At 60.7% G+C, this 14460-nt stretch overlaps 1 protein-coding gene across 2 annotated transcripts; it reads left to right on the forward strand.

Annotated features, from left to right (window-relative positions):
* The first annotated feature begins 5944 nt into the window (after positions 1-5944).
* On the forward strand, positions 5945-10203 carry LOC142091822 (myosin light chain kinase, smooth muscle-like). 2 transcript variants are annotated; one of them, XM_075171199.1, is made up of 10 exons: positions 5945-6142; positions 6497-6671; positions 7041-7131; positions 7263-7466; positions 7931-8148; positions 8557-8680; positions 8759-8911; positions 9083-9203; positions 9280-9370; positions 9776-10203. In XM_075171199.1, exons 2-10 carry the CDS (start codon positions 6656-6658, stop codon positions 9949-9951), a joined length of 1194 nt encoding a protein of 397 aa, XP_075027300.1. In that variant the 5' UTR covers positions 5945-6142; positions 6497-6655; the 3' UTR covers positions 9952-10203. The 2 variants fall into 2 exon arrangements, with proteins under 2 accessions (XP_075027300.1, XP_075027301.1); XM_075171200.1 differs by lacking the exon at positions 5945-6142 and having other exon boundaries at positions 6568-6671; positions 9312-9370; positions 9776-9908.
* The last annotated feature ends 4257 nt before the right edge of the window (positions 10204-14460 follow it).

Genomic DNA, 14460 nt, shown 5'->3' on the forward strand with positions numbered 1-14460 from the left:
TGCTGCCGGAGGTTTTTATGTTTTATAGCCCCAGATTGATTTTTTTTTTTTTTTTCCATTTTCAGTGTTTTCCAGCCGTGTTTTAGCCTTCTCCACACCCCGGCGTGTCCGGCTGAGCACGACCAGCCAAGTCTGGGCACAGCCACCGTCCCGTCTGCCACCCATGGGTCCTCCTGCCCTTCGTGGCACCCGAAAGCCTGGGTGCCGTGACCCTTTCCGCACCTCTCAGGAATATTTTGGGGACATCAGATGTCGTTTTACAACCCTGATCTTGCAGAACCGGCCTCCCGCGGCTTGGCTGGCTTTGCCCCCAGCCTCTGGGCAGGTTTTGCAGGGGGAAGAAGTGCCTCAGGCTGGATTTAAACTGGTGACACGGCGGAGGGTCTCCTTCCAGAGCAGTTTTGGGTCTGGATTTGCGGTCAGAGGGGGGGGGTTATCGTGCCGTAGGGATGGATGGGGCAGGGAGCTGCTTGTTGGGACCGGCCTGAGCTTGAGCGAAACCTTTCGCGGCTGGGGCAGAGGTGATGGGAGCCCGACGCTGGCGACCGAGCTCTGTGAACAGCGCTCGCAAGCCCGGACCCAGCTCCCACACGTGCCTCTCCCGGCACCGGCGCAGGCGAACGGGTGCCGTGGGCAGCGCCCGTGGCTGGGGAGCCGGTGGCGTGGGTGGGACGGAGAGCCCTGCGCTGGGGACAGCCTGCGCACCCTGCCTGCCCGCTGCCGGTGGGTGCCAAGGGTGCCCTTGGGTGCCCTCACATCCCCCGGTGCTGTCCCCAGGGCACCCGAAGGCCCAGCTGTAACCCCGCTGTCACCTCGTCCGCTTTGCTTTGCTCCATTTCTCTCCTCAGGCCGAAGCTGATGTGACCCATCCCCCAGCACCCACTTTCTCACCCGCTTCCCACAGTCATGGCCAGCCGGTGCCTGGCACCCAACGCCCAGCTGCCAGCACCCAGCACCCAGCTCCCCAGGTCCTAGAACCCCAGGTCCCAGCTCCCAGCACCCCAGTGCCCAACACCCAGCTCTCCAGCACCCAGCATCCCAGCTCTCATCCCAGTGCCCAGCACCTGAGCACCCAGCACCCCAGCTCCCAGCACCCATCTCGCAGCACCCATCTGCCCAGCACCCTCTCCCAGCACTCAGCTCCCAGCACCCACCTCCCCATCCCCCAGCTGTCCCAGCACCCTGCACCCATGCCCCATCTCCCCATGTCGCAGTACCCATCTCCCAGCGCTCCCAGCACCCATCTCCCCATCCCTCCGCTCCCCAGCACTCCGCACCCATCTCCCAGCGCTCCCAGCACCCATCTCCCCAGCTCCCAGCACCCCACACCCATCTCCCAGTGCTCCCAGTACCCATCTCCCAGCACTGCCAGCACCCAGCTCCCAGCTCCCCAGCATGCCGCACCCATCTGCCAGCTCCCCAGTGCCCCGCACTCATTTCCCAGCGCTCCTCAGCACCCATCTCCCAGCACTCTGCACCCATCTCCCAGCTCCCCAGCACCCATCTCTCAGTGCTCCCAGCACTCATCTCCCAGTGCTCCCAGCACTCCCAGCACCCTGCACCCATTTCCCAGCTCCCCAGCACCCATCTCCCAGTGCTCCCAGCACCCATCTCCCCAGCTCCCAGCTCCCCAGCACCCTGCACCCATCTTCCCATCTCCCAGCACCTCGCACCCATCTCCCAGTGCCCCCAGTACCCATCTCCCAGCGCTCCCAGCACCCATCTCCCCATCTCCCAGCTCCCCAGCACCCATCTCCCAGTGCTCCCAGCAACCATCTCCCCAGCTCCCCAGCTCCCCAGCACCCATCTCCCAGTGCTCCCAGCACCCGTCTCCCCATCTCCCAGCACTGCCAGCACCCCACACCCATCTCCCAGCTCCCCAGCACCCATCTCCCAGTGCTCCCAGTACCCATCTCCCAGCTCCCCAGCACCCACGTCCCAGTGCTCCCAGTACCCATCTCCCAGCTCCCCAGCACCCACGTCCCAGTGCTCCCAGTACCCATGTCCCAGCTCCCCAGCACCCACCTCCCCACCTCCCAGCTCCCCAGCACCCGTCTCCCCATCTCCCAGCGCTCCCAGTCCAACGCTGCTCCCACCCGCCCCGAGCGCAGCGGGGCGCCAGAGACGGCCACGTGTGACACCGCCTGGCCCCGCCCACTGCCGGGCATGGCCACGCCCATCACGTCGTACGCGGTTCTGTCCCCGCCCACTGTGTTGCGCAACGGCCTGGCCCCGCCCCAATCCCCGACACCCCCCTCGCAAGTGCCCGCCCCCACTCTTAGCCCCGCCCACACCGCGCGCGCAGCCGGCCCCGCCCACAAGCCGCACAGCCGGTGCCCGGTCGTGTCCCGCGTGTCCCCGCGTCCCCGCGTGTCCCCACGTCTCCTGGGGGCCCCCGTGTCCCCCGGCCCCCCCGTGCCCCCAAGTCCCCGCGTGTCCCCGCGTCCCCTGGGACCCCCAGGTGTCCCCGTGTTCCCTGGGTGCCCCCACGTGTCCCTGGGTTCCCCCCAGGTCCCCTGAGTCCCCCGTGTCCCCTGTATCCCCCGTGCCTTCTGTGTCCCCCCATCTGCCCCCCATCTGTGCCCTTGTGGCTCCCATGTCCCCCCCATCCCCAGTGTCACCCCACGTTTCCCCTGGTCCCCCCCATGTCCTCTGAGAACCCCCCTGTGTCCCCACGTCCATGGTGTCCCCCATGTCCCTTGTTCCCCCCACGTCCTCCACATGCCCCCATGTCCCCTGTGCACCCCATGTCCCCCATGTCTCCATGTCCTCCGTGTGTCCCCATGTCCCCTGTGCACCCCATGTCCCCTGTGCACCCCATGTCCCCCATGTCTCCATGTCCTCCGTGTGTCCCCATGTCCTGTGTGCACCCCATGTCGCCCATGTCCTCCATGTGTCCTCATGTCCCTTGTTCCCTCCATGTGTCCCCATGTCCCCCGTGCACCCCATGTCCCCCATGTCCCCATGTCCTCCATGTGTCTTCATGTCCCTTGTTCCCTCCATGTGTCCCCATGTCCCCCGTGCACCCCATGTCCCCCATGTCTCCATGTCCTCCATGTGTCCCCATGTCCCCCGTGCACCCCATGTCCCCTGTGCACCCCATGTCCCCCATGTCCCCATGTCCTCATGTCCCTTGTTCCCCCCACGTCCTCCATGTGCCCCCAGGTCCCCTGTGTCCAAGTCCTCTGTGTCCTCCCTGTCCCCATGTCCTACATGCACCCATGTCCCCCATGTCCTCCGTATTGCCACGTCACCCATGTCCCCACACACTCCAGGACCCAGCGAGGTGACCCCGTCCCCCCCGTCCCCGCAAGCCACACTGTCACCCCCGTTAAGGTCCACTGGCTGAACCCTGCGGCGACACAGTTTATTGTAGGGCCTACAAAAAAGCAGAGGTGGCTAAATCTGCCCAGCGCCCCACACAAGGGGGGCCTGACACAGCCCAAAGGCTGGGGGGGCTGCCCGGGGGGTCGGGGTGAACCGGGGGGTCTGGTGGGGCACCCCATGGGGAGCATGAGGGGGTTCAGGATGGGGGGGGGGGCACCTGGAAATCCCATCCCGGCTTTGCCGGGGGCTCCTCCGGGCAGATGGGGACAACTTGATCACCCAAGCGGGAACCCATGGATGCCCGGGTGCGAGTGCTAATGATTAATTAATTCATTTTATTAATGAATTAATTTTATAAAGCACGAGAAAAGGATGTCCACGATGGGTGATGCACATTTCGGATGGGCCACCTTCCCAAACCCGAAAGCAAAGGTGCGAGAAAGGCCCAGAGATCGGTGGCCGTTAAACGAAGCGCTGTCGGTAACGAGGTTCGTTTTGAAGGCTGGAAAACACGGAAGGATGGATGGATCTGCTCGTCCATCCTCCTTTACCCTCGCTCCTTAAAATCCTTCTGGTTTTGATCCTAAACTGGGGATGCTCCAGTAAATGGGATTGCGGGGAATTTAGTTTAGAGCTTGAAAATTAAATGCTCTCCTTACGCGGGCTCGGGAGCCGGGCTCCGATCCCATGGGAATTAAGGGCTGGGAGCGGGATAACCACCAGTGCTGCGGGATGAGGGATGGAGCTGGGGATGGCCGCGCCGTCCCAGACCTGCGCTTGGCCTCGAGCCCTTCGTTATCCTCATTGAATGCCTGGAAAAAAATATATCCGTGTTCCTTAGCGGCAAGAAGTCAAGTCCGGATGGTGCCCAGGGTGGTGGCCCGTCACCGTGCGGGGTCACCCGGGTGCCCGTGGCATCCCCAGGGGCTCCCGGGCTGGTGTCATGGGGTTGTCCCAAGGATGCGACTCTCCATCCCGGCTGCTCCTGGAGGGGTGGGATGGGGATGGGAAGCAGCTCCCGAGGGATTCACCCTCCAGCCAAGCGCTGGATCCCGGCGTGTCCTCGCGGGGACAGCGGATGCTGCCACCGGCCCCCCCCCAGGTTCCCCCAGACCCCAAAGCTTTTTTCCCCTTCCTGGCCTTTTTCTGCTCATTTTGGCTGCTCGTCACCGGGACGAGCACCAGGCCAACACTGACATCAAGTGGCTGCTGGGATCCCTCGCACGCCTGGGCCGTATCCTGCCTCTCCCTGTGCTGGGAGCAGCCCAGCATCACCCGCACGGCCTCATCCTGCCCCAGAGAGGGGTCCGGAGCCAAGCAGGGTCAGGAGCTACGGCCGGCGGTGCCAGATATCAGCCGGGCCGGGTCTCCATCACCCCTCGCCCGGCAGGCAGGGGCAGGCAGGATGCGGCCAGCCCTGCTCCATCATCACCCTGTCCCCACCGTGTCCTACTCCTGTCCCCGGCGTGCCCAGCCACGGCAGTCGATATCCCAGCCGAGCGCTCTGACGGCATCGCCGAGCCGGGAGCATCCACCGCATCCCTCACCCACGGGGTGCTGGTGGGGATCCCCCCCCCCCCCACACACCCAGCCACGGGCACCCCCATCCCGTGGCTCTGCCCCGCCGGGGGCAAGGTCACGGTGACGGGCGAGCAGCGAGGTCACGGTGGCCCTGCCACCGCTCCGGCGCTGGGGACGCTTGTCCCCGACACCCTGCCGGCGGCCGTGGACTTCGTGCCGAGCGCGGGAGCGGCGGCGTGACGTGTCTGCCAGCGCTGGCAGAGCCCCAAATCGCCCACGAGACCTGGCTTCGGACAGCAGGTAACACCAGGGTGACACCCCCTCTGCTCGGGGGGACGCTGTGACGTGGGGTTCGTGGGGAGGACGGGTCCCCCCCGCGGTGCTGCTGCCCCATCCCTGGGTCTGGAATCAGCTCCGGGAGGAAATCACGGTGTTATTCCTATTTTAAAACAGGGGAAACTGAGGCACGGCAGCGCGCCGGGTGCCAGAGCGACCGCGCAGTCCCGCTTTTGGGGGAGAAAGGTTGGAAAACCCCATTTTTCCTCCAAACCACTGGGCTCAGAGGCCCGGAGGAGTTTTGCAATGCCCCGTTCCCCTTCATCCCGGCTTCCCTGAACCCGGAGCCGAGCTCACCCGGGGAAGCCCAAAGCCCAGGATGGGTTTCGGGGAAAGCGATGGCTCCGGCGGGATATTGGCTGCAGGTGGAGCTGGGAATAGGGGAGCAGGTGTGGGTGCTCAGCCCGTCTGCGGGAACCCACCCATGGGTGGGGAAGGAGGCGGAGGCGTGCCCGGGGGCCGGGCGGTGGATTTAGCTCCTGAGAGGCTCCAGACTCTGGGTACCTGCCTGGAGGACTGAGCTCTCTGCTATGTAATGAGGTGTGTCAGGTCTCTGCAGGCCCCCCCCTCCTTGGGATTTCTCCAGCCGAGACCCCCATGTTGCAGAGCTGTGACCCTGCAAGATGCTAAAGGGGGGGTTGGGGACCTGGCTGGACATGGTTTGGGGAGGGCTCAGCGATGATGCCGGTGGTTGTTTATCCCCCAAGTCCGGAAACGTTCCGCTGGGAAGGAAAGGGAGGGGAGAACCGGGGCTGTTCCCAGCACCGGAGCGGGAGGGATGCTCCCGGCTGTGCCCAGAGACAGCCCCGAGACATCCCCGTATGTGTGATCCCAGCGGTCCTCGACCCCCAGCATCGCCCCTTCGTCCCCCCTCCAGCTCCCTGGTGACTCCGCAGTGACCGGGAGGGACCAGGGACCTGCTGGTGGCCTGGGACAGGACGGGACCGGACGGTGACAGGTTGGTGCTGTGGCTTTTGGCTTGGGGTATGGGTGCTACTGCCCAGCACCCTTGGGTGTCAAACGCCCTGTCCTCCCAACTTTGGTGTGGATGGAGCGGGGAGGGGACGTAAGGAAACAGGTCCTTTGCCCTAGAAATGCGGCTTTTCCTGGGGATTTCCTGGCTGATGCAAGACGTGAGAAAAATGGTGGCTTTGAGCCGAAGTTGCTGCTGTCCCCATCTGAGGAGAAGGGACCTTGCTTTAAAACTGAGTTTGGCCCCTTGGGTCTCTTTGGGACCATCAAGATGTCAGCTCTTGGGTAGGATGAGGAGGTTGGGTGGAGGTGGAGAGATGCTGGTGGTCTCCCATGGCAGGGAGAAGGTGCAGGGCTCCGGGGAGCAGCTGGAGGGGACACGCGGGCATCGCCTGCCTCAGCACCCCCGCCCCGGCGCAGGACTGCTGGGAGCCTCGGGGCCGCATCCAGCACCCGTCCTGACTGCGCTGGCACCCAGCGAGGAGCTGGTGGCACCATCATGTCCCAGGCAGAAGGTAACGGCTGAGCCCTCGGTCTGTCCTGGGGGAGGCGCGGGATTTGCACAGGGATCCCAGCGCTGGTGTGACCCCCCCACATCAGCACCAATCTCCACCCCATCCTGTTTAATGGCCCCATTTGGCTTGGATTTTTGATCCTAAAAGCACCTTTTGCCCCAAACTCTGAGTTACAGGGTGCTGGGCTGCTCCAGGAGCTCCTGTAGCAGTAACCCCTTCCCCATGTCCCCCCCCGCGTCCCATCTGCACCGCATGGGGAGGGCGGTGGGACCTGGATGGAGCTGGGGGGGGGGGCACAGAAATAGGCACTGGAGGGAAGCACGGGCATGAGGGATCCATGCATGGACCACCCCGCTCCATCCCTCCCAGGAGGCGAGGAGACCTTTGAATATTGCGATGTGGTCATCAACAGCCAGGAGAAGGTTTCGGATGTGTACACGCAGCTGGAGAAGCTGGGAGAGTAAGTGGGGGGGGGGGTGGTCCCACATCCCTGCTGCTGGGGGGTGGTCCGTGGCTGTCCATACGTAGCCATGGGTGGGATGCAGAGTGGTGGTGATGGTTCCTCCATTCCTCATCCTCGCTCTCTCCCAGGGGAAAATTTGGGATGGTGTACCGGCTGCAGGAAAAAACCACTGGCAAAATCCGGGCTGGGAAATATTTCCGGACGCGGACGGCTAAAGAGAAGCAGGCGGCTCGGGCCGAGGTGGAGCTCATGAACCTGCTGCGTCACCCGCGCCTCGTGCAGTGCCTCGCCGCCTTCCAGGGCCCCGCCGAGCTGGTGATGGTGATGGAGTAGTGAGTGGGGGGGGGGAGGGGGGGCAGAGTCAAGTTTGGGGGTGGTGGGGAATGTGCTGGACCCTGTAAGGAAGAGCATTGAAGGTGGGGAGGGGTCCCTGCACCGTGGGGTGCTGGCACGGGGTGTAGGATGGATGGGGAACCTGCAGACCCTGGGGATAAGGGTGGTGAGATGCTCCCAGAGCGCTGAGCCTGGGTTCCCTGGGGGCGGCTTCTCCTCCTCGGGGCTGGTAGACCTCAATGGGGTCTCCAGCACCTTGTCCTCCCCCAGCGTGGCAGGTGGGGAGGGGTCCTGCACCGTGGGGTGCTGGCATGGGGCGTAGGATGGATGGGGAACCTGTAGACCCTGGAGATAAGGGTGGTGAGGTCCTCCCAGAGCGCTGGGCCTGGGTTCCCTGGGGAGGCTTCTCCTCCTCGGGGCTGGTAGACCTCAATGGGGTCTCCAGCACCTTGTCCTCCCCCAGCGTGGCAGGCGGGGAGCTCTTTGAGCGCATTGTGGACGATGACTTTGAGCACACGGAGCCCAGCAGCGCCCAGTACATGCGGCAGATCCTGGAGGGGCTGCAGTTCATGCATGGCCAGGCCATCGTCCACCTTGACCTCAAACCCGAGAACATCGTCTGCGTCAGTCCCGGCAGCCACTGGCTCAAGATCATCGACTTCGGCTTGGCGCGGAAGCTGGGTGAGCGAGGATGAGGGGTTCCTGGAGGACCAGGGCAAGGACTGTCACCGTCACAGGGACACGATCCGGCTGGGCATGTCACCAAGGAGCTTGGCATCCTCCTGCCCATGCCTTTGGGATGGGCAGCCCTGTGGCACCAGATCAGGGCCCTTCCTGGTGACCGTAAGATGCTCTGGGGAAACCTGCATGTCCTCAGCCCTGCCTCTGAGGTGGGGAGCCCTGGGCCTGCTGATGCCCGGCACCCAGAGATGCTCTAGGAGATCACCAAGACCTGCGATGGATCCTGGAGGGAGGCAGCTCCACCTGGACGCAGGGGTTCATCCACCCGGCACACGTTGGGGTGCAGCTGGGCTGGCCCGGGGAGATCCCAGCTGGACACCTGCCCCATGGTCTCCATCTTCTCTGCAGCTCCAGACACCCCTGTGAAGGTGTTGCACGGCACCCCTGAGTTCATGGCTCCAGAAGTGGTCGCCTTTGAGCCCGTGGACTTCTCCACAGACATGTGGAGCGTTGGTGTCATCTGCTACATCCTGTGAGTGGCCTCCTGGGGACAGCAGGTCAGGCTGCAGTGGGCTGAGCTGTCACTGATGTCCTTGTGTCACCTCTCCAGGCTGAGCGGGGAGTCCCCCTTCCAGGGGGACAACGACATGGAGACGCTGAGCAACATCACAGCTGCCCGGTGGGATTTCGAGGAGGAGACCTTCTCAGAGATCTCCCAGCAAGCCAAGGACTTCATCAGCCAACTGCTGCAGAAGGACCCACGGTAGGACCTGGAGGTGGCTGTGGGGTGCTGAGTTGGAGCTGGGCTGCATTTTGGGGTGCCAAGGGGAAAGCACTCAATGTAGTTGGTGGAGGGGGTGCTCCATGGGACCGTGCCAGCAGCTGAGGGTCTGATGGTGGAGTAGCCTCCCCATGACCCCCCATCTGCCCCCAGCCGCCGGTTGTCCAGCGCGGGGGCTCTGCTGCACCCCTGGCTGCAGCAGCCCCAGCCCAGCAGCACCAAGGCGCTGTCCAAGGAGAGGATCAAACAGTTCCTGACTCGTCGGAAGTGGCAGGTACCTGGGGGGATGATGAGGACGTGGGGATGGGGATGGCTCTGGTGGGGCTCAGTGCTTCTTCTCTTCTCTCCAGAAAACGGGCAAAGCTCTGCTGGCCCTCAACAGGTTGACCCTGCTGTCCCAGAGCCCGGAGAGGAAAGCGTCAGAGGCTCAGGATGAGGAAGGTGATGGTCTCTGAAGCATCATCCCCAACGCACCCCACCAACCCACCTCTCTCTGCTTTGTCACCCCCAAATCCTGCTCCTGGGCAGCTTCCCCCACCTTTGCTCCAATGTCCTGGTGCCACCAAACACCCGGGCATGTCCCCACTGTGGCATTTCTGCTCTGGGCCAGCTTCAGTGCCCTAAAGTCCTCTCCATCCTCATCCCCAAGGGGCCATTTCTGATGCAACCTTAGAACAGGCGCATCCCGCTCTGCAGGGCTGGGATCTGTCTGGGATCCAGATCTCTGGGATCCAGAGCTGATCCCCATGGGACCTGGCCCACGGGTGCCACACGTGTTCCTCCAGCAGAGGAGGGAGGTTGAACTCGGCCAGCTCCTCACCGTTCCCTCTGTCCATCTGTCTGCAGACCTGGGCTCCAGCCCGGAGGAGGACCAAGCCTCCGGGTCTCCACCCCGACGAGGTCCCAGCTTCTCAGAGCTGCTGACGGACCAAGAGGAGGAGGAAGGTGGGAGCACTGTGGCCACAGGGGAAGCAGAGAGCAGCGTCAGCGTGGCCGTGCCACCCCAGCCCTGGACCACCTAGAGCAGCTGGTGAGAGAGGAGCAGGGAGTGATGGGGATGAAACCTCCTCCAGCAGCTTACACGATGACCTGGCCAGCCTGGGGTAGACCCCAACCCCCGGGTTCCTCTCCCGTGGGTGAGCTCTGGGGTCCCATGGTGTCCCTGTGCTGGTGTGGGGACAGCCATGGCTGCTGTCCCCAGCAAGGAACCAGTGCTCCTGTCTGCATGGCCACCTGGGCTTGAGCTGTCACCAATAAAGCGCTGAGGATCTCTGAGCACTCCCTGTGTTGCTCCTTTTTCCCCAAAAAAATCACTGGGAGGGGTGGGAAAGAGCTGCCCAAGGTGTGCCCACCCTTTGGGAGCTGGCACCAGGCTCTCCCCCCTACCTGGGCCACCACCGTTGTCTTCTCCAGGAGAGATGCTGGCCCTGGGGACTGAGTGGGGACGGCTCCAGCAGTAGCCCTTGGTGTCCCTTGTTCAGAAGAGTCTTCCCTCATCGTCAAGGTGGGGTGGCATCATGTCCTGAGCCTACAGGCAGGAGGAGCCCGGATGAGCCCTGAGGACTCTGGTCTCTCCATTTCTGGGTCAAGTCTGGTACCAGCAGGGCTGGAAGGAGGCCAGAAACTGCTGTGTGACCTCCAACCTCCTCCAACTGGGAAGGAGCTTGGCCTGGGGGTCCTGGTGGACACCAGGTTGACCATGAACAATGTGCCCTTGCTGCAAAGAAGGTGAACGGTGTCCTGGGCTGCATTAGACACCGTATTGCCGGTGGGTGGAGGGAGGTGATGCTTCCCTTTATTCAGCAGTGGTGAGGCCACACCTGGAGGACTCTGTCATGTTCTGGGGTCCCCAGTCCAAGAGAGACATGGACACACTGGAGAGACTTCAATGAAAGATGATGGAGGGACTGGAGCACCTCACCTATGGGGAAAGGTGGAGAGAGCTGGGACTGTTTAGCCAAGAGAAGAGAAGGCTCAGGGGGGACCTCATCAATATACATAAATACCTGAAGGGGGGGTGCAGAAAGGATGGAGCCAGAGGCCATGGGCACCAACTGAAAGACGGAGGGTTCCATCTGAACCTCAGGAAACACTTTTTTACTGGTGATGGAGCACTGGCACGGGTTGCCCAGGGAGGTTGTGTGATCTCCATCCTTGGAGATACTAAAAAAAGCTGCCTAGGTGTGGTCCTGAGCAACCTGTTCTAGGTGGTCCTGCTGGAGCAGGGGGATGGACCAGATGACCTCCAGAGGTTCCTTCCAACCTCAACCATTCTGTGAAAACCCACCTCCTGTTGAAGCTGGGCTGGGGGCTGCTCTCCTCCAGCACATGCCGACACTGGAGGACTGGTGAAGGTGCCCTGGTTGGAGTGGTCCAGCCCTGTGCCCGCTGCCAGGGTGCAGCTGTGCCAAAAACCGCACAGCTGAGGCACAACTTCAACCCTTCCTCCTCCTCTTCCTCCACCCCACCAGGGGGTAGGAGGAAAATGTTATTTTTATTAAACAGAATTGAATCCACCCACTCTCACAACCACGTCTGAGAGCTCTGGCCAGGAGCACTCGCGGGACACAAATGACAGGGTCACCAACCACCAGAGCTGCTGCTGGACCGGCGATGACAAACCCGCTTTCGGAGAGTTTGCAGAACCCTCTAGGAAGCTGATGGCCACCACGACAGGAGGTTTCCATATCAGGATTTGGAAGTCTACCATACCGGAGATGGTAGACTTGCCGGAGCGCCTGTGGTCCCTTGGTTGGGTGACTTCATGGCTCTTATCTGCTCTTCTCTTGGGCTGACAGGGAGGGATGCTGTCACCTTCCTGTCCCGTTATTGTGGCATCGACTCTCCAGCTGCCAAGGCTTTATCAGCACCCAGGCCTGACTTGAATTTTTGTGGCAAAAGCCTTTTCCTGTTAATAACGTCCGTGGCTGGTGGCTGCTTCTGGGTACATCCGACCCCGGGAAGCAGGAGACCGCCGCGGTGTGGCAGAGTTGTAACGTGCTCTGCCCAGGACTTGGTGGTCTCTTCCCTTCTTGGAAACAGTAGATGCAACTTAAGAAGGAATTTAATTTGGAAGGTGGTCCACGGACCTCCAGCCGGAGCACGGGGAGCCCTTTTGGGGACCCCCCAACAGCGGTGAGGTCACCTTAATGTTTTCATTGCTTGGCATGCCGTAGGTCATTCCTCACAGGGTTCGACCATGGCTCTTTAACGGCTGGATGAGACATCTCCTGACAGAGCTCACCTGCTTTCCGTTCCTCCCATGTTTTCGGTGGGAGAAGTGGATTCACTGCTCTGAGTTGGAGTAGAAGCTCCTTAGAAACAAATAAACAAAAATGTTTCATATTCTATCCATGGCTTTTTTTTTTTTTCCCTTCCCAGAGGAACAGGGGGAGGCTGAGGAACCCCTTTTTCCTCCACTGCTCTTCTCTTGATGTTCACACACATCATATCCCAATTTTTACCCGTTATCTATTCCGTGTTTTCCTCGTTACACAGACTCTGAGCTCGCACGCATCCCTTGGGAACCAAGCCGATTGCCTTCAAGCTGCAGATGATAAGCAAACACCAAGTTACGTATAATCAATCCCTTGATGAGCTATTTACCATGTGACATTATCAAAATATTTCTGGTTGGGAACTATGTTTATCTTCATCTGTTTTCCAAACTCCTCACAGCCCTGAAAATCCATATCCCAGGACTCCACATGAACTTTCTCTCTCTAGTCCTGTATTTTATACTGTAAAAACTGATTTACCTACAGAAGAAGCTGATTTACTGACGGAAGGCACACGTTCCTTCTCCTTCCACTGCTTCCCATGGCTTAATACGTTAAAATGTGCACTTGAGAAAGCAATGGACTGAACGAAGAGTGGAGTTATACACGGAAGTCATTATAGCCACTGAGAAATTCAGCAGCACTGAAAATAGAAATCCAATCTCAGCATCTCAGAGGCAAAGGAATTAAGATCTTGATCCTTCCATCAAGAAGGACTTTTGGCTTGACCTTCACTTCAGCCACGCAACTTCAGAGGAGGTCCTCAAATCATCATCAATCCTCCAGCAAGGCAGAAAGGAAGAGCCATGCCCTTGGGGAACCTTGAGAAAACGGCTCCCTCCCTATCTGGGGTACCCCAAGGTCCAGCTCCTTGGAGGTATGTGAGGTGGGGTCAGCTGTCCAAATACCCTCAAGCTTCTGGAGCTTAATCCTTCAGTGCCAAGTTCTCATGATAATCTTGGGTTTATTCTGGGCGGCACAATCTAGGTCTAGGAATGTTTATTTGGGTGAGGAAATATTGCCTGGGTGGCTCTAACATCAAGAAACAGTATTTTTTGTGGACCTGCAAATTCAGGGGAGAAAACCAGAAGAATACGATGTCCTGCTTGAGTGTTTTCCAGTGAATTGAATTTAATTAAGAAAACAAACCGAAGTCCGAAGTCGACCTTAATGTAAAAAAATAAATTAGCCCTGGGCACGCATTGAAGACGATTATTTGGACACATCATTTCTAGAATGTTTTTTTAAGGACTACTAGCAGGGAGCGAACAGCCACCCCGTAATTTGAATTGTCAGGTAAAAGCCTTCACGTGTCGCGAGTCAAACACCAGCAACGTGGTGAAAGGAGACACGAGAGTACGAGGACTTGGTAGCAACAGACGCAGAGGCAGTTAGATGAAGAGGGAAGCTGTAAGCGATGAAGGAACATCAGTGACACCCCAGTTGTGATGCACTCGTCTCTCAGAAAAGCTCCCCCGAGCGAAGCGGGGTGTCCTCGCTTCCCAAAGGGCATGGCCAGGTCCCAGCCATGGTCAGGAGGCTCTTTGTGGTCACAGGAACTCAACAACCATCAAGGTGCAGCGCCCAGGATGGGTCGGGCAGGGTTGGCCCAAGAGAAGAGCAGATAAGAAGTCCCCGAACCAAGGGATCACAGGCGCTCTGGCTGTTCTACCATCTCTGGAGGCATCTCAATCTCTGGGGTTGAGATGAGGGGTGAGCAGGATGCTCCCCGCCCTCATCCTCCTGGTATCACTGGTGCAAGCACTACGATGTCCAACCTGCACCAAGGACCTCCAGCAGCCCAAAAACCAGGACTGGGCTCCCTCTTTGTAGCTCGGTACCATGCTCATGGGGATCAGCGCAACCCCAAACCCCTCGTGAAACACCTCCCCGTGCAAAGGGGGCCACAAGCCCTGTCCTTCCCAACGCACAGCCCCCATTTCACGCCCTGCTTTCATGGCCTTCGTCCCACCATCGCAGCCCTCCCCATGGCCAGGAGATGGTACTGTTGGCCTCGTCCCTGCTTCTCCTGGGGATGGAGAGCCATAGCTGTCCTTCATGTCAACCCCACCCTGCCCAGCCCTGTCTGCTGCTCTGATGGCACCTGCCTTTGACATGGGGCATCCCACCCCAAGTCAGAAGGGACCTGGTGGGACCTTTGAGAGCAAAGCCTGGCCCTGCCTGGTTCCAGCAGGCAGCCTGGGACCTGTCCTAGCACCCATCTCCCACCGGGCTTGGTCCATGCCGGATCTC

This window comes from Calonectris borealis, chromosome 22, assembly GCF_964195595.1.
Source record: "Calonectris borealis chromosome 22, bCalBor7.hap1.2, whole genome shotgun sequence".
Classification (NCBI taxonomy): Eukaryota; Metazoa; Chordata; class Aves; order Procellariiformes; family Procellariidae; genus Calonectris; species Calonectris borealis.

Bases quoted from the DNA above. Each gene is read 5' to 3' on its own strand.
- LOC142091822 (XM_075171199.1), top strand. The intron at 8,149-8,556 runs GTGAGCGAGGAT...TCTTCTCTGCAG, and splicing joins CGGCTTGGCGCGGAAGCTGG to CTCCAGACACCCCTGTGAAG. The intron at 8,912-9,082 runs GTAGGACCTGGA...ATCTGCCCCCAG, and splicing joins CTGCTGCAGAAGGACCCACG to CCGCCGGTTGTCCAGCGCGG.